This window comes from Macrosteles quadrilineatus, unplaced genomic scaffold, assembly GCF_028750875.1.
Source record: "Macrosteles quadrilineatus isolate MER2022 unplaced genomic scaffold, UCM_ALF_1.0 Scaffold_2__2_contigs__length_208266976, whole genome shotgun sequence".
In the NCBI taxonomy this organism is placed as follows: domain Eukaryota; kingdom Metazoa; phylum Arthropoda; class Insecta; order Hemiptera; family Cicadellidae; genus Macrosteles; species Macrosteles quadrilineatus.
Genome location: NW_026542595.1, coordinates 8,219,757 through 8,244,083, shown reverse-complemented (window position 1 = coordinate 8,244,083; position 24,327 = coordinate 8,219,757). Strand labels below are relative to the sequence as shown.

Sequence of the window (24,327 nt, the reverse complement as noted above, 5' to 3'; positions counted from 1 at the left end):
TTTTTCTTCGCTAAAAAAACTATCAATGGAAATTTTTACTTGGACACGTTAGAAAACTTATTGTTTTCCTCAACTTGACAACATGGAAAATGCAAGAAGCCTTTATTTTCAGCAGGATGGAGCACCTCCACATTATAAAACAATTGTTCGAGATGCTTTAGATGTTAAGTTCCCGAACAGGTGGATTGGAAGAGACGGTCCTATAGCATGGCCCCCCAGGAGCCCGGACCTGACTCCATGCGACTTTTTTCTTTGGGGTAATGTAAAGAACCCCAAATCACCTAATTTTTTAAATATATGCTCAAAAAAATTGCAGTTTGGACCACCTAAGGGAAAGAATCATTGATGCAGTTTCAATGGTGACAAAAGAAATGTTGCAAAATGTGTGGGCTGAAGTAGATTATCGTTTGGACGTCTGCAGGACTAGGAATGGTGGCCATGTTGAGCTTTATTAGATATGTATAAAATCTTTTTAATGTAAGGAATCAAATAAAATAAATAGTTTTTTGTACCTCTTCTCGTTATCTATTTATTTCATAATTAAACCGCACCATTATTTTATGGAAACCCTGTATAAGGGTGAGTTTTAATGAGTCCCCCCCTACTTTTTTCTACATTTCTTAAGATATCAACTCCGGACCACATCAGATCATTGTAGAGTAGTAACATAGACTAACCAACACAAGTAGACTTCTCATCCCATTGTAAATTTTGAAGCACGTTTTTCGTGTCTAGTTCATGTACGTGACACAAAGGCGCTAGTGTCGATGAAACTTTGTTTCCATTATTTTAGGGTTAATTTCTTGATTTGTGCTTTACTGTTTGGTTATATAACTAGGGGACAAGTTATTGTTTATGATTAGATCGTATTATTTGGTTAAACGAGGTTTTAATTGGCTATAATGACGGGAAACAAATTGTAAACAAAACACGACCTCTACATAAACCGTACATGAACTAACAATAAAATTGTCTTCAGCTGTTCCATAAGGATGAGAAATCCACTAAGGGAGTATGTTTTATCTATGGTAGTAAGTACTTCATTTTGACTGGGTATAAATTTTTGGCCACCATCTTGGATCCGCCATATTGGATACAAAGTTTGTTTTTCAAATGCAAAGGTAGAATTGTGACCCATCGTTTCAAACTATATTTTTACGCTGAACACGATGCTGCAATCCGTTTTTAAGATCTTGATCCATTCTAAAGTTATAAGAACTTTATAGCTTATTTTTAGCACATTTTAACATTGTGCAGTTACAAACTAAAACTATAATCGCAAAATAGAGCTAGATAAAGATAAGTATACACCACCAGTCATTGTCAACCTATTTTCACTTGATTATGAGGGATGTATTTTTTCGGCTGCCATCTTGGATTCGCCATTTTGAAATTAGATAAATTATTTTAAATATGAAGGTGGTGTTTGGTGTTGTGACCCGTCATTTTTAATTACTTTTTTATGATGAACTCAATGCTGCAATCCGTTTTTTGTTATCAAGCTTCCTTAATGATATATTACAACTATTTTATTTAAAATGTCAATAGTTCAAAAATAAAACATGAAAATGAAAAATGAAATGCACCATTGAGTTCAGCATAAAAAGTAATTTAAAATGATGGGTCACAACACCACCTTCATATCAAAAATAATTTATGTAATTTCAAAATGGCGGATCCAAGATGGGGGCTGAAAAAAATACATTGTCACAACCAAGTGAAAATAGGTTGACGATGACTGGTGGTGTATACTTGTCTTTATCTAGCACTATTTTGCAATTATGGTCTTAGTTTGTAACTGCACAATGTTAAAATTGGCTAAAAATAAAGTTTTTAAAAAATACTCATATTTTTAGAACGGGTCAAGATTTTTTTAAACGGATTGCAGCATCGTATTCAGCGTAAAAATCTAGTTTGAAACGATGGGTCACAACCATACCTTTACATTTGAAAAAAAATTACGCCACACTACATTATTTTGAAGAACTTCCCACGCAAGGATTTAGTCCAGAAAACAGCTGTTTATCGCAAGCTTATTCAAATGGGGTTTCATTGCGTACTACTGTACTGCAATGAGTTTTACCGGACCCCAATCAGCTGATTATACTGTATTTAGGGGGCAATGAGTGGTTATAAACAAAAACATAACTTCTCTTAGAGGTGGTTACTAGTGATTTTTAGTACTTTAGTTGGTGGAAATATATAAGGATTTGTACGGATTTAGTAGTATGGCGTAAACTATCGTACGTAACTCGTCCAAAATGTGTGTACCGGACTCGTATGGTAATCCCGTACTCGACTAAAACTCACCCTGTATATGTATATATCCTATATGTATAAAACTCAAAATCGAAAATTCCCGACAAGAGGTCGCTATTCGCTTTCCACATGACAAAAAATATTGAATTAGTCAAACAAACATAGTGCATGCATATAGTATGTCCTGTGTACAATATCTGTGCCACCCATTTTCTTTCATCCGGATGCGAAAATAGAAATTTCTGCTGTGAAATAATTGAAAATAAACTCAGCCCCCTATTTAACCAACCAATACGTTGGGCAGAAAAAGAAAAAAGGAATAGACCAAAACCAAGCCTATCCTTAATAATAATACAAAACCAAATGGCCGTCTAAGTTTGTGAAGCTTGAGTAGGCCTAGTTGTTATGAGTTTTGTTTATTATGAAATGTATGTTGGAGTTTACATGTGTTTTCTGTGCAAGTGGAATGTTTTCTTAAAACTTTTATTTTAACTAACGTGTTTAGAATAAACTTTTGGAATAAATGGTTCTGCTCGTTTCAGTTTCATCGTTATTTATTTTGATGCAAGTATTCGTTTTATCGTTATATTTAAGTTGCTGTCAATATTTGGCCCATGTTAAGGTGAGAAACTAATAATAATCTTTCAGGGAGCTTTATTTCTGAATATTAGTTAGTAGTTTAAGCTACTTTAATACACATTCAATTAAGGCCGTTTGCAAAGAGGATCCAATAGGCTATAGGGACTTTCAATAGGCTAAACTCTGCTCTTGGCCATATTAGGCCTTTTGTCAATCTAGAAAATTTATTCACACTCAATGTTTACAACATGCCTCAAAGCTAATGAAGATTTTAACATTTTCTCTCGCGCAGTTATCTTTAGCCCAGGATTAGATTAGGGCTAGGGGTATTTCTTTTGTAAGTTAAAATAAATTCCCTTGCAAATAGCCTAGGGCCTATATTGTCGCCAATTAGGTTAGTCCTATTGGTAACAGTGCAATAATAACCAGTGCTCGATTTGCAGGGAAATGGCACAGCAGTAAGTTGTAACCTCTCAACAATTATTTGAGGGTGGATTGGAAGGGGGTTGTGTCATAATTCCCGGGTAATTTACACTTCCGGCACCTTATTTTTTTTACAAATTGAGCACTGATAACTTATTAACTAAGTTAGGGCCTAGCATTACTTAATAACATTGACAAGCAGCCCTGTTGATTTCATCAGCTTAACCCTTTGGGGAAGGAATTAATGCGCTGCCTGCAGTTCCCTCTGTCGGCAATTAACTTAATAAAAATTACCGAATTTGTAGACTTTTAAGTTACTCTTAATTTTGTTATAGAGAGAAAACTGTAACTTAAATTGGGTTATGTCGGAGATGGTGACCAAGAGAACCATAGAAACTATATTTTTACCTGAAAACAATGGTGCGAAACTTTTCTGCTGTCTCAAAAACTTAAGTAGGCCTAAATACTTAAACTACGATAGTTTGAATATTATTACTGTAATGCCTTGTCTGCTAGTCTCTGTTGTCATTACTGTTAAGTGTTAATTGATTAACACAAACATAAACAATTGAAAGGATCATCTAGGCAAGAAGAAGAAACCTAAGATGACAAACATTAAGTTTCTACAAAGAGGCAAAGAGGTAGAGACATTGATCAATTCAACTGAACATTGATTATGAACTTAGGCCTAATCAGTTTAGACATGTGAGGTAACTTAGATATGTTTGGATTCGTGACTCTATTAAGGGTTTTGAAGTTAGGTTAGATTAGGAAGGTAAAGCTTAAGTTATAATGAATGGAGTTAGTTGTTGATTTATGTTAATTTGTCTCCAGACTGTATTTGCACTTTGTAAAATAGTGCTATAGGCTAAACACAATAAATAATATTTACTTAGCCTAAGTTAAGTTATTTACTTTAAAATGGCATATAATCGATCAATACATGTGACTTGGGCTATTATCTTTGATTTTACAGAGTAAACATTGATATGTGTCTAAATCAAAGTGCCTAATATAACATTAAATTTAAAATTCAAACGATCGTAGTTTATTCAGTTTTTGTGACAGCAGAACATTTTTTGCACCATTGTTTTCAGGTAAAAATCTAGTTTCTAATGACAAATACCTAACTATGGTTCTCGTGGTCACTATCTCCGACATAATTAAACCTAAAATTGTTACCGGTACTTTTAATTGGTACCGGTAATTGAATAGTCAAAGTGTAAAATAAAAAAATAAATATTAAATTAGGCTATAAATATTATAAAATTGAAAATTTTAAAAACAATTTTTTTAAAGTTAGCCTAAGTTAACTTGATTTACAAATTCCAAGATCAATCCAGACACAAAATGACACAATGTTATAAAGTTTTTAATTGATTCCCTACGTAGAAAAATCACAAATTGTTTACTTTTATAAGTAACTAGCTGGCCTGATAGACGTCGTCCTATCCTATTGTGGTTTTTTGTCAAATGCTCGTTCATTTTCAAGATGAGCTCGTTCGCATCGCTCAGTCACATCCTGGTTGAAGTTCGTTTGCTACGCTTACTCACCTTTAGATTGGAGCTCGTTCGCTGCACTCACTTGCCTTCAAGTTAAGCTCGTTCGCTACGCTAACTCACCTCCAGGTTGAAGTTTGTTCGCTACGCTCACTCACCTTTTGGTTGCAAATTAGCTGTTGTCATAAATTAAAAAAATAATAGGGCTGCACCCTGTTGGTAAACATATTTAACTTGTTAATGCTATTGAACATCACAGAATAAAATTGTTTAGTTGAACCAGCTGATAAGATTCTTTAATTCCATTCAAATATAAGTAGTCTTAAGGTTAACATGGGAAACTCTAGAGCCACTGGGGTGGAGCCCTTTTGACGGATATGCACCAAACTTCACACAAACCATCCTTGAATAATGCTTACTAATGCCTGAATGTTTCATTACAATCTGTCAAGCCGTTTCGGAGTCCATAACGTTCAAATATATATATACAAACTTCCTCTTTTATAAATATAAATAGGTAACATAGAAACAAATTTTTTTACCTTACCGAAGCTGATTTTGGGTGATATCTGGTTTCCATGCCTACACAACCTGTTTTGTTATTCACAAAAATCAATGAGTAAATATCAATACAAGAAGCAATAGCCTATATTTATAAATATAATTATAAAAATAAGAAGAAACATAATGGGGGAAAATAATAATAATTAAATAACTAGTGGCGCTGCGTAGCGGTGACACTAGCAGCACTCGTACCTAACTCAGTCGCCGGGCCAATGGGTTAACCCAGGCCCCACTTTGGGTGAAAATTTACGACACCCAACATAGGTGTACCCTAAGCACTTCCTGAAGTGTAAAATTGTGTAAAGTTTAGTGTATGTTAAGGTTATTAACTCAACCATTTTTGAAATGATTACGTTTAAAACCTCATTATTTCGATAGCACAAAAAGAGTCTATGTCATATTATACATCATTTTAAAGGTATTTAATAGACAAACATTTTGGCGAAAATAGAAATGAATGATCTTTTTCCGCTTCAAAATGGCGGCAGTTTATTTGGAAAAAATCAATATGTTTTTAATACTCTTTGTTTCCTATACAATGCACTACTTTACTTAGCCCTTTTCCGGTTGAATTTTCTTACTCATTATGAAATTAGCTTTACTGTGATACTAGTGTACCTGTTGCTCGAATTCGAGCAATTGCGAAGCATTACAGGCGTTATTTTAAAATAATTTCCGATGACTTTACAAGAGTCAACTCAAAGATTATGGAAATACTCAAGATGTACACAACAGTTAGATATAATTAAAATTGTTTCTAAATATCTTATCTTTTTTCAAAAGCTGACCTTGTTTTTAGTGTTTTCTACAAATGCTTCCCACTCATAGCCGCATTAGGTTGTCTATATTAACGATTATAAATGAAAAAATAAATATATTTCTATTTCTTCTACTGTACTTGGTTGTGTTCTATGACTTTCCTGTTTCCATTGTTTGCAAATCGGCTCTTTCAATTATTGCTCGAGAAATGTAGCACAGTGGTTATTCAGTTTTATTTTTAGTATATCAAATTGTCCATAATTTCTCGCTTTTTTCCATTGTAATTTAAAAAATGACACTAACCAAGTATCGTCTACTACAGATGCAATACGCCAAAAAATATCGTCTACATGCAATCTCCAAGAAGTGGTAAAAAAGACAGAAACCAACCCATACAATAGATATATAAGTTAACTCCATAAGAAATAATTTTAAGAGTTACTGTGATATTAGGATTTTCCACTGATTTGGTAAAAAGAACATTATATTGCAAAACATAACACGATTCAGAAGAAAATCTATTTTAAAATCAGCAAAAATATTGCAAATACTTCATTTTGACAAATTTAGTAAATCACAATTTAAATACTAACAGCTGTTTCAGTAAAAAGTAGTGTAAATGTATGCATATGGTCGTGATGTAAACAAATCTGCTGAGGGGACTTTAAAGGCCTCTGGGGCAGAGCCCCAAGGGAATTTACCACGTTTCTCATTTGATGGCTCATCTACAGACCATGAACTTTCTATAGAGACCTCTACCGAGTTTCTACGCCCAGCCTTTCTCTGAAATTAGCTGTGACAAAAACCCGTTTTCCCCCATAAGAATAACATGGGATGGGAATTTAAAGGCCACTGGGGCAGAGCTCCAAGGGAATTTACCACGTTTCTCTTTTGATGGCTCACCTACAGACCAAGCCTTTCTTTAGACACCTCAACCGAGTTTCTACGCCCAGCCATTTTCTCAAATTAGCTGTCACAAAGAGAAACAGTTTCAAATTAATATATAGATGCTACAAGTAACGGCTTTTTTAAAGAATAAGAATTAAAAAAAAAAATGATTTTTGAAAATTTGCAAATGCCCATTGATTAAAATTTTTAATAGCAACATATGTCAATAGGCAGATCATTTTATAGGTTTCATAATCCCTAACAACTTTGTAAATTTACACTTACTTCGTATCTTTTAGTTTTTGTGTAAACAACAAAAAACCTAATTTCCTCATATCAAATTCTGAATGTTATTTCCATGTTTAATGCAGTTATACTGCATTAAACTGCCCCGCTGTGTTATGCATTTAATATTAGTTTTTTCTTCCAAAATTCTACCAAATTTGATCAAACTCTTACTAATATTATAAATGTGAAAGTTTGTGTGTTTGTTTGTTTGAAGTGAATGAATGAATGAATGAATGAATGAATGAATGAATGAATGAATGAATGAATGAATGAATGAATGAATGAATGAATGAATGAATTATATCTTTATTCCAACAAATTATTTACAGAAATTTGTACACAAATCATATTTAAAGGAGAAAAACATAAGTGAATTTAAAGAATAACATAAAATTAACCTTTGCATTACATATATGTTTACAAAGCGTACATGTTTGTAAAGAATAAGCCGACATGGGCAGCGAGCCTGTGCGTCGACTGCAGTTGCATCCAAACATTACATTATTTATCAAAACAAAATCTAAATAAATAAATAAATAACAGAAGATATGATGAGGTGAAGATATGGTCTAAATGGAGTTACAAGAGCAAACCATGTGAAAAAAAACTAGTGGCATAATTAAGTTTAAATAAAAAATAATATAACTACGGTACTACGGTTTTCAAAGTGTGTCTAGAGGGGGGTGGGGCGGGCGGTGGAGAACGAGTCGTCAGAGTACAATGGTCAGGTCGCATGTCGTGTCAGGAGCGTCTGTGTCTGTAATCAGCTGTGATGATAAGCTCAGCCTCGTCCCTGCCTAGACCAAGTAACCACTCATTGACACGGCGTTTGAATATGTTTAAAGTGGGCGAGTCAAAGAGATTAACGCTTTGAAAATTGTTTTGCAAGTTACGAAATAGAACGTGTGCAATATAAAATGAGTTGGTTGATGAAAATGATTTGTATAGTTGTAGTGATGAAATTCCAATTCGGGTAGAATATCTAGTATTATGTGTATGGGAAATTATGGAGAAAATGTTGTTATAATTTTTAAAAATATGACTTAGAACATTTTTTATGAAAAGTTGTCTGATCGTTAAAACTGACACATCCTTAAAGAGAGTGTCAGATGGGTAACGCTTGCACTTCCCAAAACCAATTTTTAATATTAACTTTTGTGTTATGTTTAATGGCTCTAAAATACTTTTAGAACAACCCCCCCAGCTTATGATTCCGAAGGATAAAAGTGATTGAACAAAAGCATAGTACATTAATTTCATTTCACTTTCATTTAGAAACTGATTCAGCTGACCGATAGCATAGATATATTTTCTAATTTTGCTGTTTAAATATTGAATATGACTAGACCACTTAAGACGGTAATCAAAGACCACTCCTAAATATTTGAATGACTCTACTTTTTCAATAGATTCGCATGTACAGTTGGCGTCGAGGTAATCACCACAGGTGTGAATAACAAGATTTTCTAGATTGTAATCAGATTTTAAACTTAAAGAAATTGGCATAAACTTAGTTTTTGATGAATTTAAAGAGAGAATATTCTGGTTTAACCATAACTTGGTTTCCATTAGGTCGTGCAAAGCTTTGTTGCGAGCCTCAGGCCAAGTTTTTCCGCTGTTCAAAATTAAAGTGTCATCAGCAAATAAGAAAAGTTTACCAAAAATATTAAGTTTTGAAATATTATTTATATATATTAAAAATAAAACAGGCCCAAGTGTACTGCCTTGAACCACACCATAGTTAACATGTTCAATATTACTGTTGGTGTTAAGAATTGATACAAGTTGAGATCTTTGAGACAGATAACTTTTAAACCATTGAAGAGCGTTACCCCTTACGCCAACTGCTTCTAATTTGGAAAAAAGCTTAGATCGATCAACTGAATCAAATGCCTTTTTAAGATCTAAAAATATTAATATCGGATGTTCATTATCTGAAATTGCCGAATTTAAGACCCTATTAATGTCAAAAAGTGCATCTGAAATGTTTTTGTCCAAGCGAAACCCATACTGACAATCACTCAAAATGTTGTTTGCTTGAAGAAATGTAACTAATTGATCTTTTACTATTCTCTCAATTAACTTAGCAAATACACTCAAAATAGATATTGGTCTGTAATTATTCATATTGGCAAATTCATTTGATTTATAAAGAGGAAAAACTTTGGCAAGTTTCAAACATTTAGGAAATCTACCGGATGAAATGCTTAAATTTACTATATGTAAGAGTGCTTTTTTAAACAAATGGAAATTGGCTTTCAGGACTTCGGCTGAGATACCATCGTAGCCAGGTGCTGACCCACCGCGTAGACTGTAAATGTATCGTTTCAGTTCGGATTCAGTGATTGTGTGAAGTGTAAATGTGCAATCATGGGCAAAGTCAATGTCATTCACAACTGGGTCCCCACTTGAGTCGATAGAGGTTGCTAAATTAGAGCCTACAGAGGAGAAAAAATCGTTGAAGTCATTTGCAACTCTTTGAACATTAGGCTGGAGATATCTGGTCCGCTGGAACAAACTTATCAATAGGAAAGGAATCTTTTTTACATTTTCTGCCAGATATTTCATTAATTATGCCCCAGAACATTTTAGGGTTGTTGCCAGTCAAGTGTAGTTTATTTCTATAATAATTTCTTTTTGTCAGCTTCAAAGAAAAGCTTAAACTATTTTTGATTTCTCGGTATCGAGTAATAAGTTCGTTATTAAAAGGCTGCTTTTTGACTTGTTTACTTAATTTATCTCTTACTCTTATTTGATGTATTAAGTCTGACGTTATCCACGGTTTTAACTTTTTGAAACGAGATTTCTTGTTATAAGCCAACTTACTAGCCGCAGCAACAGAATTAGAGATGATTCTGGTAAAATGTTCGGAACAGAAATCAACATTGTCATGACAAGAGGTTATGGGATCCCAGTTGGAATGCGTGAGGAAGTGTGTGAGTAGTGCGTGGTCCAAGTGTGTGCGTGGCGGTGGGTCATAGTGACAGTTCGGTGTCCCCAATGTGATAGTGATCCCGGTGCTGTAGTGGTCGGTAACATTAGTCTGTAACACAGCCGACTGTACACTCTCCAAGTCTTTGTATTTGATAAATATGTGGTCAAGGCAAGTTGCTGTGTTTTGAGTCACTCGTGTAGGTTTGTCAATGCATTGTGTAAATCCAGATCCAGTTAAAATATTTAAGTACCTATGTGAGAGAACATTCATGTTTAGTATGTCAATGTTAGCGTCTCCAAGATAAATAACCATGTGATCTTTATTGATATTAAATAAGTAAACTTCAAGGTCATGTAGGAACATTTCAACATTACAATCAAAGGTTTTGTAAATTGCTAATAGATTGAAGTGTTTGTTGAATAGAGAAAATTGTAATGAAATGCCGTAAACGTCCCCAATGGTAATTTCAGTAGCCGTAGCAGACAAATGTTTGTTTATGTAAACAATAACCCCATCGTTCTGATTGCGATAAGTAGAAGTGTGATAAAGGTCAAAGCCCTCCAAGGTAGCCACCCCCTCCCCTCCACAGCCAGCATTCTGTAAAAACAATTATGTCAATTCCTGAAATACAATTATTGAGATATAAACACATTTCATCAAAGTTTTTCTTGTAACTCCTGATATTTGAGTGAAATATACTAATAGAGCTGTCACCAACATTACGCTTGTAAAATGCAGAATATTCATCAGTAGAATTAAGGTTTAAACAGTTTAGTTTTTCATGAAATAAATTGTTATCATCGCCATCTGCGTGCATGACAACTGTCACAGTGCCTGCTGCCAGTCCCGACCTATGACTATTGTTGTGTGCTATTGTTAACATTGGAGAGAAAAATAAATAAAGAATGCATAATTTACATAAACATAAAATTACAATCAATGGCTAATAAGTAAATGATTGTTTATCTTAACTAGCAGAATTTTATAAATACATAAATGAAAAGGTAGCCTATATGAATAATAAATATTTCTTTAAATAAAATATAAAATATTTAGGTTAGCATCAACTAGCAAATTTTATTATATCTCTAGTAAAAATACGAATACTGTAATAGTATTGAGAATTTCACTTAAATGAATAAATATGCTGTCCAACATAACTAGCAATTTTTATATAATACTAATAATAAGAAATAAAAATAAAACTATTGATATTTTTCTAGACGTGAAATAAATATTTTGGTTTGTGTTCGCTAGCAATAAAAATACAAACCTAATATAAAAATAATAAGAATTAGTGCATTTTTTTCTGAAATAAATAAAAATTGCTTAAGTATATACGAAATAGATTTAGCTAGCAAATATTATAATAAAATAAATAATAAATTAAATGGACCATTATTCCTTTGTGTATTGAGTCATGCAACAATAATCATGCAATTTAAGGGTAATGGAGAACAGAGTGATGCGGTAATAGATTATCGTGGTATTAGACTGAATAAAATAAATAAATAGCTATATAAAAAATATAATAAAATAGATGGATAAAAGTCAATTACATGCATAAATACCTAATTTAAGTTTCTACGAATACCTAAGATACATTATTTGTCGAAGACGTCCAGTTCATGCTGTGCAGTGATCCTGATGGCATCGTCGTGTTCCTTGGGTTTGATGAGTATTTTCCCATTGGTGTAGCCGGCCTTGTGGATCTTCCCCTCACGCTGCATCCTTCTAGCTCGACCCAGGAGAGTTTTATTATGTATGGTCAGATGATCGTTGATGTAGACATCACTTGGCACAAGACGTCCGTTGATATCTGTAGCATTTAGATTTTTCTTTTTTCTCGCAGCGATGAGCCACATCTCTTTGGTGCTCCTAGAAACAAACTGCGCAATGATAGGCGCGAACGTGTGATTTTTAGAGTACTGGCGCAGTCGATGGGCGATGGAAACATCCTCTCTCTTGAAGTTGACTCCAAGGGCAGCGGCAATGTGTTGCAGAATGTCGTATACATTTTCGTTTGTAGTCGTAGGTATACCCAGGACCTCGATGTTGGCGCAGCGTGAATGCTGGTCAGCGTCGTTCTGACTAAGCTGCAGCGCGCGGACCTGCTCGACAAGCATGTCGTTTGCTTTTTCCAACTCACTGCAGCGTTCCTGTAAAGCTGACTGGTTTAGCTCCAAAGAAGAGACTTTGTTGTTAAATGTGTGTAGTTCTGTAGTTAAATTGTCAATTTTAGACATCACACCTCCTACAACAGAGTCGGTGTGCATTTGGATTTCTGTTTTAAATGAGTTTAGTATTTCTATCATAGTGTTTTTATCCAAAGCTGAACTCACGCTTGTCTGTAGGGAAGCAGATGAACCTGACGCAGATGTACACTTTTCACACTTCCACTGTTTAATTTTAGACTTTGTAAAGTTTTGATGTGATCCAAACTGCGTGCACGCTGGATGATATCCCGTCTTGCACTCAACACATTTCACTGACAAGTCACTCTGCACAACGTCACCTCCACACTGTCCACACGTAGACACCATAATAGTTTATAAATAACAACAATGAGGTTCAATCACGCATAAACCACTGGACGGATAGGGCTGAAAATTGGCATAATATAGGTCACATTCCCGATCAACATATAGGCATATTCTTATCTCATAAATCCTTTCGGGCTCCGCCCCAGTGGCTCTGTAGTTTCCCATGTTAACCTTATGAGTATTCATATTTAAAGAGAATTAAAGCATATAGTAAGCTGTTTCAACTAAAAAGGTTGGTTCTATGATATGGAAAAGCATTAAAAAGTTATCAGATTTACCAACAGGGTTCAGCACTATAGGGTTCAGCACTATATTTTTTTGGTTTTATAAAAACAGCTAATTTGAGCTAAGCAGTAACAAAAAACTGTGATTCGCAATGAGAACTGTCAAAGTAGGCTTGTTTACAGTTATGTTAATGTTTTTCATTTTATGAATAATTTGTGATATTTTGCGAATTGTTGATAATTTATTATTCTCTATTGTTTAGGTGAAGTGGTAGAACATTATGGCTATGGTAGATGTGTAGTAGAATACCGGTACTGTAAATCTAAAAAAGCAAATTTTATCAAACTGTGTCCTCCCTTATTGCAAACGCAAAGCTTGAGTATAACTGCAATAAGCATTTTATACTTAACTAGCTGTAACCCGCGGGCTTTGCCAGATGATCTCGTTCGCATGGATCAATCACGTCCTGGTTGAAGTTCGTTCGCTACGCTCACTCACCTTTAGGTTGGAGCTCGTTCGCTACGCTCACTCACCTTTAGGTTGGAGCTCGTTCGCTGCGCTCACTTGCCTTCAGGTTAGCTCATTCACTACGCTAACTCGCCTCCAGGTTGAAGTTTGTTCGCTACCCTCACTCACCTTTTGGTTGCAAATTAGCTGATGTCATAAATGTAAAAGAAATAATAGTGTTGCACCCTGTTGGTAATCCTTGTAACTTTAATGCCATTGAACATCATAGAACAGAACCAACTTGTTTAATTGAAAAAGCTGTTAAGATTCATTAATTACTTTTAAATATGAAAGATCACAAGGTTAACATGGGAAACTCCAGAGCCACTGGGGCGGAGCCCGAAAGCCCGATCAGAATAAAAACTACTTAGTTTTCCTATTTAATGCCCAAAGAATCGGTGTACCGAATTTCAGCCTCCTAGGTAAATGGGAAGTGGCAGAATTAGTGATGAGTCAGCGAGGGCTTTGCCTTTTTTTATATATTTAGATACATTTTCTGGTATGTTTAGGGCTACTAATATAATAAAAATTAAAAACATAGTTAACAAAGTACCCTTAATCAAATGAAATCGGTCAAAATAAAAATGATTATTTAAAAAGGCCACTTTGTTAAGCCCCCCATACATGGAAAAGCATGTTGGCGAACATGCTCGGCGTTGTCAACAGACGGACGAGCATGCTCGCGAACTTGCTGATCGCTCGGTAGCGGTTCTTAACCCTATTCTTGCTTCTCTTGTGCGCTGTGACCATGTGTTATGTACTTCGATGGCTGTGACAGTCAAGTTGTGTGTATTTATTTATTTAATATTTAATTAGTTTATTTGGATTAAATTTAAATGGATGCCAAATGCTGTTGTGGCTATTTGCGGTGGTGCAGTTTGATTTGAAGAGGATAGCAAAAGTAAGCCACAAAAAATATGGTGTAAAAATTGGCTCAAAAATAGAAGACGGTTCAGCCATATGTCCCTTCTAAGAGAACTATTAAAATTCCATCGCTGTGCAAAAATATATCTCGTAGTTTTGCTTATTTTAGCCTTCTTTAGAATTATTTAATTGTGACAAATTGCTACACAGAATTGATTGTACACATTTTTGTAATAATATACAAATTTTAATTGATGAACCCTCTATTTTGGAACAAACACAAATAAATATTTATTTAGCTTCTGTAAACATTGATTCTAAATCTATTACTGTAACTGGAATACATCAAGAGTATCAACACCATGATGATTACAAGTGCAATCTGTCTATTGCGGCTACTTTAATGGCGGTAACGAAGTAATCTTTTTGAATCGGAACGGTTACTTTGTAATGAGTCCACGAGTGTAACTGGAATCATGGTTAGCGGCTACATTGATGGAATCATTTAGCCTATCTCTATCCACTGTGGGTGAGTTGCAGCGGCGAACATGCTCTCAAACATATTGGTCGTCCCCACAGACGGGCGAGCATGTTCGTGTGTCGGGCTCAACAGGTCCGACGAGCCGAGAGCCGAGCCCAGCATGCTCGCTGCGATGGATCCCACACACATCCAACCTTGGATCCCACACACGGGCGAGCATGTTCCTCACCAACACCGTCACAAGCATGCTCGCGAACATGCTTGCCCGTGTATGGGGGGCTTTAACTATGTTTTTAATTTTGTATAAATATTAAATATTATAAATATTAGCCTATATATATATATATATATATGTATGAATTTGAACGTATGGTGTTTTTGGTTTCTAGGGACCTCAAAACGAAAAAGCATATCGGTTCAGGGTCCAGGTCTTATCATGAGTACTACGGTAGTAGCTTATTCCCTATATGGGAAATTCGCTAAAAAGCGATCAATGGGGTCATGATTAATTACCGCTTTGCATGGCTTCTGGGTGGGATCCTTTGGATACGCCCTGATACTTAGGCCTACTTAGGGGACATTGGTGTTATAGTGTAAAAACCATGGCCACCCAGAATGTCACTCCAAATCACAAGGTGACTTTGGGTCAATGCTAGGCCTCCCTCGACAACACCAAGAACTCTTTTTTACAAAATAAATTATTGCATCATAAACTGCACACTTTTTTATCAAAGTAGCCATAAAGAAAGAATTTTTTGACCGACCGAGACAAAAAATATTTCAAGAAGAATAAAAGCTGGGCCCAAAGTCACCTCATTTGACTATACATATAAACATCCAGCGTAAAATTCTGCAAAATTTAAATAGACCTAGCTTAATGTGTGATTTGGAACTTTAAAAAATTCATGTTGATTTTCCAATTTTTAGTACTCTTATTTGACTTTTCCGGGGGAAATGGCAGTCTTATAGACAATTTTAAGGAAATATTTTAGTGAAAGTCCAAACAGTCAAATGGACATTTGCTTAGTCTGCAGGTTTGCTGGGGCGAATGTATTTCTACTTGTGTACTTAAGACTTCTTATATTTTCAGATGTAATGCTGAATATTCTGCTTTGGATTCTATAAAGTTAGTATCTGACAATCTATCTGAAAGAGTGAAACTTGATTGTGCAAATAACTATGAACTATGTGAAAATAAAGATGGTGTTCTCATAGCTAATAAAATAAAAAGTGAAGTTATTGAGGTCTCAAGTGAAACAATAGTAAATGGCTGTTCATCTTTGAAGTCTCCTGAGGTTAAGGGTCAGAAGACACTATACCAAGACAGTGGCAAAGGGAATAGTATGACTGATATGAGCTTGAACAGTAACTTAATGTTTAGAAGTATGTTTTTCATGAATGATGAAGCTACACGACATTTTTTGGCACCACCTTTGCCCCCAGTACAGCCATGTGATATGCAAGCAGATTACAACTTCCAGAAGAAGTTGATATCTCAAGTATCAGGTTCCAGCACTCCAGGATCATCATCAGTCACTACGAGCAGTACAAAGTAAGTTGAACAAAATTTATGTGGGTACAGTTCTGCCGAGAACCTGTGACATAAGATCGGTTTAAATACCAATAGCCTATATCGTATTGATTTTTATTCGGTTTGATATATATTGTTTCTACAATATATTTTTGTTTAATGTAGGCCTAACCATCGAATTGAGTTATGATCAGTTTTAATATTGATGATTAATAAATGAAACCATGGACAAAAGGAATGAAATAAATCGTCAGCAGTGCTGCGGTTAGCATATGTTCTGGCGTCCCCTGCTAGGAGCGCCATGTAGTTACGGCGCAAACCGCTGCAGCGCCAAGCGCTAGCGACCGTTGCCATGACAACTTGGTAGTTAAAAACCAGTGTTGCCAATATTGGAGTCCCGGACTCTAGGGGATTGGAGTTTGCTGACTTAATTAATACTAAGGAATAACTTCTTTAAATGCCTTATTTAATAGTAAAATAATTATTAAAACATAAATTTGTTATTTTTTTGTTTGGTTTCATTTAAAGTTTTGCTTTATTCATACATAGTTTTAGGAAGAGGGAAGTTCAAAATATAATTAACCTTATTACGTAGGTCTTTACCTATGCCTTACTTTAATCATCTTTGGTTCCTTAACATGGAACATTTCTGTTAAATAATTTATAAATGTTTTGCAGAAAAATGTTTTATTGTTTCTGAATGGTAAATAATGCAGTAAAATAGACTATTACTTTTCCTGAAATTTACCAGGGGTTTTGGCTAAATATTCTGGGAAATTAAGAAGAATTTTGTGGGATTTGGTCAGTCACTACGGAGAATTACTTCTTTCGCTGTGGTCCGGATTCATAGCCTACAGGATGAAGAATCCATGACCAATTTGTGTATGGTCTGTGTCTGGGATCTCTCAAAAAGTAACTAACTAACCTTTCTAGGTGAGAAGTACCTAAGTCATATTAAACAAACAGTACCTTTACACCTAGGCCCTCTTTCATAAAAGGTGACAGGTATATTAGACTATCTACAATTCTACAAATTTGTGTTTCATATATGTTTTAAAATTGACAATTTTATTTCAAATATTTTTTACAAATATGTCAATGTCTTGACAAGTTTGTCAGATTTGTGTTTCATAAAACATGTAGTGTGAAAGGTGATTTTTGACAAATTTTCGAGAAATATGTTGACAATTATGTTGATAAAACCAAGGCCCCACTAGGTTAAAATTAAATTGATTTTACAATACAAATTTTTTGTTAAATTTTTTTGAATAAAATTGACATTTAAGGGTTCTGTGTATGTCAAGCCATTGTGTTTAGTAGTATGAATGTAAACTGTAACGAGGTGTTAGCCCGTCCTACGTACGGGCTGTGTAGGCCTATAATTCAGAACAGCTAGTTTACACGTATAAAGACAAATTTTATTGCAGCCTACAGTATAAAGAGTAATTATCAATTGAGAAGTTTATAGGCCTAGTCAATGATATCACCTTCCATCGCATACCTGCCTCTTCCATAATCAATATAATCACAATACAATTACTCATACTATACACAATTTCCAGTAGGTCTGAATTGAAACTCCCTAAAATAAAACAAAAACATCCAAATAAAATTTACAGTACACATAATTATAACGTTGGTGTCCTGACATCATTAAACGAATCGTCTACACACATCTTTATGTCAATTTCACTGCATCAATTGCTAAATAAATAAGTGTAAACAAAGAGAAGTAAACACAACAACATATTAGTTTATTTTGTAAACAGCTGAGTCAAAAATAAAATAATATTCATTTGAACAAAAGGACTGGTCACATGTTGAAGGAATTTAAAAAGTAAAAACGCTTGTAAAGCTAGTGACGTAATTAATTGTCTATGTTTATTATCCATTCCGTTATCAGTTCTAATATCCTTGATAATTAAACCACTCTCATTGAATCAATGTACATCGTAATTCCCCATATTCATTTATTTAAACTATAAAATATTCAGCGCCTCCAAACGTAACCACAACTAAACACACGCCAAACAACTTTTTAGATTTCATAAAAAGATGGCTAGTCTAATTGCAGTATCCTACGTCAATGATAACGCTGTGTTCAATCTATGTCATTCATCTGTATATCGTTGGATAACACCCGTCTGAGGTTGTGGTGGTAATTTAAAATCGTATTCCTGAGGATTCTTGATCTCCATCTTTATGACATCAATATTTCCGGGCCTAATCCAAACAGTTCAAGCATTCAAAAACATTGATTGTAAACAAAAAGCTACCAAGATAAATTAAAACATGTAAAAATGTTTTATGATTTTCTTATCCTTTCCAAAAAAGTTGAGCAGTAAAATAATTTGCATATCTTTTTTTTAACTTGTGTACAGAGCCTCGACTTGTTCACATCAATGGTGTTACTTATCTCGCTGGTCTACTAATCTTAATTATTTCCTATAATCAATGACAAAATCAGAGTAAATAACCTCATAGTTCTATAGGGCATTTTAATAACTAACCAGCTGTTAGTTAAAACAAATTATATTGCACTAAAACAAACCGAAGATTACAAAGATTACTTAAAAAAATAATTTGAACATCCTAGTATTTTACTATGTATATTTAAATAATCCGTCATCCTCTTATCGAAGGATTGAACGTATCAATGATTAGCATTACACATAGTATAAATAAGTCAACCCTTAATTTAGGAAATTGACAGGAAAGCAGGCTTACCTTTAAATAAGTCCATAGAGACACATAAAACATCACAAAATTAAAAGTAGAAATGTTTGTGGTCACTGACCACTTTTTCAACCACTGGAGATTGGAGAAAATTTTGAAATTTTTTGAAAATTTTAAAAAATTTGAAATTTTCTCCAATCTCCAGTGGTTGAAAAAGTGGTCAGTGACCACGAAAATTTCTACTTTTAATTTTGTGATGTTTTATGTGTCTCTATGGACTTATTTAAAGGTAAGCCTGCTTTCCTGTCAATTTCCTTAATAATTCCTGGCAAATGCCCTATCTTTTTATAAGATAAGTCAACCCTTAGTATGTCTTTTAATTTGATCCAAATGCTGAATTTGTGTTACAAACGCTGAATGTTTACAGCTGTTATGTTAAGCAAATTATATTATACCAAAAGCTAGTTTAGAATCTTAGTGTCGGCTGCTAGACTTTTCAAAAATTAAAACTTAATTATCTAAAAAACTGAAACCCTAAACTAAAATTATGGCTTCGACATTCCCTAGTTCTCAAAATTATCTTTCTTTCAACACAAAAATCATATAAATCCGTCAAGTGGTTGATTCAGAATCGTGAAATAAAAAACCCCTGTTTCGTTTTAATATTATAGATATTAAAGATAAATTATTTTCAGTTCAATTCAATTCAATTCATTTGATTTATTCATGTCATAAACCAGTTTATAAAAAGACTAGCTGTAACCCGCGGGCTTTGCCCCGTTTAACTTCTTAATTTTCAAGATGATCTCGTTCGCATGGCTCAATCACGTCCTGGTTGAAGTTCGTTCGCTACGCTCACTCACCTTTAGGTTGGAGCTCGTTCGCTGCGCTCACTTGCCTTCAGGTTAGCTCGTTCGCTACGCTAACTCGCCTCCAGGTTGAATCCAAAAGCCCGGCAAAGAGCCAAAATGAGACTTAAAAATACAATGAAACAAAAGGACAGTTGGCGTTATAGTGCAGTAGAAATAATTGAAAATATAGCTTAAGGTGGAACTAATTGCAACACAAATGATTCTTGCTGTGAATGGTAGGTAGTATGCTTCTAATCAACATACTATAAATATACATCCGTACTGTGGCGCAAAATACGTTTTTTTTTTGCCGCCATCTTGAAAAAAGGGTATCAAATTATAGGATATTTAATGCTGAAAAATGATATAATAGTGGTTAGAAGCACTATTTATAAATACGATCGTAGTACAAAATACCCCCGCCGCAGCAAACCTGCAGACTAAACGAATTTCCATTTGTCTTAATTGATTTTCAATTAAATCTAATAATTGAGTTTTAAAATCTTTGTACAACTAAATCTAGAGTTCTACTGGACCGATTTTATTAACTAATAGGTCGTTGGAAAGCTTAATTCGTGTAGATTTTCAAATAATTATGAAAGTTTGATTTTTTTAAGATTTACTAGGTGAAACCCGTCAACATCGACAGTTAGTCTACTATTGAGGTTGCAAGCAAAATCTTTTGACTATAAATCGATGTTAAATAACTCCATTTTTAAACAATTTTGGTTGTTTGTGATTTAAAGCAGTGTGCTTTAGGTACGTCCGATCTTAATAATGAATAATTCCAATGGAAGCTGGTATTTCACTGAAGGTTTTTAGATAACAACATATGGGATAATGTAACATCTTGAATACATATTTAATTAAAGTAAAAATTTAAAAAATCCAATTTAAATTTTGTTGTAGATTAATACATTTGATAGATTAATGATGATGCTTGAAGCCAAATATGTGCTTGCATAGCTTTGAGACCGAAATTATCAAAATCGGTCGGGTAGAAGAGTTAAACGAACTAAAAAAACACATTTAAGTCACATAAGTAATGTACAGGGAGGCAGTTTGTGCATGACTCAAAATATACGTCAAAATGAATGCCGATGCTTGATGGCAAATCTGTGGTGCATCCATACCTTTAGTTTTAAAGCCGGATTTACACTATGTAGAAAAACCTGCTACATATATAACTTTTGCTATAGCCTATAACATTGTTATTTAACTTTTGCTATATAACATTGCTATATAACTTTTGCTGTATGAAAAATTTACAGACAATTTTAGTGATTCTGGTGCTTGTGCTATAATGCTATGTAGCACAACCTCATTCGCATTCCGTATCGAAATGTGCGCTGAAGAGACTTGTTCGTGGCAACTATCGCGGTGATCTTGGAAGTCAGAGAGAGAGAGAGACGGAAGTAAAGATCAACATAAAAAGATAAAATCATTTTTAGAAACTCTATACTGTGAATCTTGGTGACGTTCTGTTCTCTAATATTTGATTGTTTTCATGTTATCTCAAAAATGAGTCAGCATAATAGTTCTTTATTGGTTTGTGGTAGACGTTTAACATCGCTAATAAAGATGAAGGCGCTTATTAGACAATAGACACTAGACAATAGACAAAGCTTTATTGTACATAACGCCTGATACAATAATTACAAAAGTAATTCCCAAGCTGGTACATGGTCAATTTATATCTAGGTTCCTTAATCTAATTATACCCTGACAAGAGTAAAAACTATTACAATTTATCTTTAAAAAACGTCTGAATTTTGTAATACGCTTTTTGGCTCAAAGTCTCTTTCAGTTTATATGTAAAATTTGATTTTGATAAAGTTCTGTATGAATTAGGTAAATGATTGTAGATTTTTAATCCCATGTAAAGAGGCCCAGTTTCAAATTTTGTGTGCGAGTGTTTGGGATATTGAAAAGTTTTGTTATTATTTCTCGTTTGATAGTTATGATTTATCTTATATTTTTCAAAAAAAAAGGATTTGCATGAACATACTTTGCTATTTCAAATATATAAAGAGAAGGTAATGTTAAAATGGAATGTTTTTTGAAAAAAGGTTTACAGCTTTTTTTAGACTTCTGGTGAAAAATAGTTCTGAGAATTGACTTTTGGCAAGTGAACACTTTCTTGGCCTCTGCAGAGTTACCCCATAGAGTGACGCCATAAGCCAGCAAAGAATGAACATACGCATGATATACTGTCAAGCAGACTTCTAGCGGCGTGACCTTGGATAGTACACTTAGTGAATACCTTGTTGACCTTAATTTTTTATTTAGATGATGAATGTGATCAGACCAACTTAATTTTGAGTCTAAATTTAGACCTAAAAACTTAACAATTTTTGTATTACTGATTGTGGTGTCTGTAACTCTGTTTCTGAGTTTAAATTGAAGAATGTTAGTTTTACATTCATTTAATTTCAGGCCATGGCTCTCAAACCATTCATTGATTTGTTTAATTGTGCTGTCAAAAGTTAATTGTTAATTTAAGTTCACTTAGTGTTTTTCTTTTTAAAAGAGCAGTTGTGTCATCGGCATACAAAGTGAAAGCACAGGAATTTGTGGAAAGGCAATGAGGCAAGTCATTAATAAATATAATAAATAATAAAGGCCCAAGTATGGAACCTTGGGGAACACCATATGTAACGCTGGCCCAGTTAGAATAATATTTTATTGATTTTTTTATTACTATTGTGCGCTGCTTTCGATTGAATAGGTATGATCGTAATAATTCTAGTGCCATTCCCTCCAAGCCAATATTCTTCAATTTGATCAGCAGCAACCTGTGGTCCACACAGTCAAAAGCCCTGGATAAGTCACAGAAAACTCCTGCAGTCAACTGTGACTGATCCAGAGCTTCAAGGACACTACTAATATAAGTAAAAAGAGCATTATGTGTGCTTAGATTTCTTCTAAAACCAAACTGCTCTTGACACAGTTTTGAGTTACATTCCAGGTAATTTGCAATTCTAAGATGAATAATTTTTTCAAACATTTTAGATACATTACTGAGTAAAGAAATTGGTCTGTAATTTTGACTATTATTATGTGTGCCTTTTTTTAAAATTGGTCTGATTTCAGACAATATTAGCAAGTCTGGAAATTCACCCTCACTAAATGATTGATTGATGAGTCTAGCTATAATATCAGAAATAATGTCAGCAGTCCATTTCAATAATTTAGTAATAATTTAAATTAAATACCATAAATAATAATTTAAATTTAAATAATAATTTAAATTACCACCACAACCTCAGCCGGGTTTTTTACAAAGATAAACAGATGGATGACATAGACTGAACACAACGTCAACATTGACCTAGGATACTGCAGTTAGACAAACCATCCTTTTATGAAATCGTGTTCAGTTGTGGTTATGTTTGGGGGCGCCTATATCAGCGCCCCCAAACGTGAAAATATCACTTTTATTTCAACTATGAATATATTGTAGTTTAAATTAACTAATATGGGAAATTACGATGTACATTTATTCAATGAGGGTGGGTAATTATCAAGGATAGAACTGATAACGGTATGGATAATAAACATTGAAAATTACGTCATTAGCTTTACTAGCGTGTTTACTTTTTATATTCCTGCTACATGTGACCAGTTCTTTTTTTTCAAATGAATGTTATTTGAACCAAACACTGTTTCAAAACAAACTGTTATTGTTTTTACTTTTCTTTGTTCACGCTTGCAATTAATGCAGTGAAATTGATATAAAGGATAGGTGTGACGATTAGTTTTGATGTTAGGACACCAAAGTTAAATTATGTGTACTGTGAATTTTATTGGATATTATCGTTTTATTTTAGGTTGTTTCTATTCAGACCTACTACAACTAAGTTACTATACACAATTTCCAGTTATTGTGGTGATAATAATTATGGAAGAGGCAGGTATGCTATGGAAGGTGGTATCGTTGACTAGGTCTATACACATCTCAATTGACTATTACTCGCTCTACTGTAGGCTACTTATAATTAGGGGTGTGCGAGTACTCGAAACGTTCGAGTAGTTATTCGAGTAGTAAACTACTCGAACTCGGCTCGATGCTTTTAAAACTACTCGAGTTTTAATCGAGTAGTAATAGTTTTGGAGAAGGAGTATATAAACTGCATTTTGTTTTTGTATTAAACAGATTTTCGTACCAATATTAGTAAGAAAATAACACATTATCTTTATGGAGTTTTATTCCTAACCCCTTTTCGTCATTCACCTATTCATCAACAATTGATACTGATACTGAAGGTCTAACGTCTAACGCATTGCGATTCACGGAAGAAGATGACTACAGTAGATACGGCTACAAATCCTACACACATAGAATTATTCAATTTTCAAGGTAAGTACCCATTTTTAGTTTAGTTTATTAATTACTCTTGAAATAACTTAATTTTAAACCACTTTTACTTTATCAAAAATTGATTAAAAACTCA

At 34.0% G+C, this 24,327-nt stretch overlaps 1 protein-coding gene across 1 annotated transcript in view; it reads left to right on the top strand.

Moving 5' to 3' along the window:
• Positions 1-2,524: 2,524 nt before the first annotated feature.
• Positions 2,525-24,327, top strand: part of LOC128985673 (zinc finger protein 774-like) — a 77,089-nt gene continuing 55,286 nt past the window's right edge. Inside the window, exons 1-2 of the mRNA XM_054405441.1 lie at positions 2,525-2,881; positions 15,906-16,367. Of these exons, the coding sequence (XP_054261416.1) occupies positions 2,874-2,881; positions 15,906-16,367 (470 nt within the window). The 5' untranslated portion in view covers positions 2,525-2,873. The remainder of the gene's footprint in view (positions 2,882-15,905; positions 16,368-24,327) is intronic.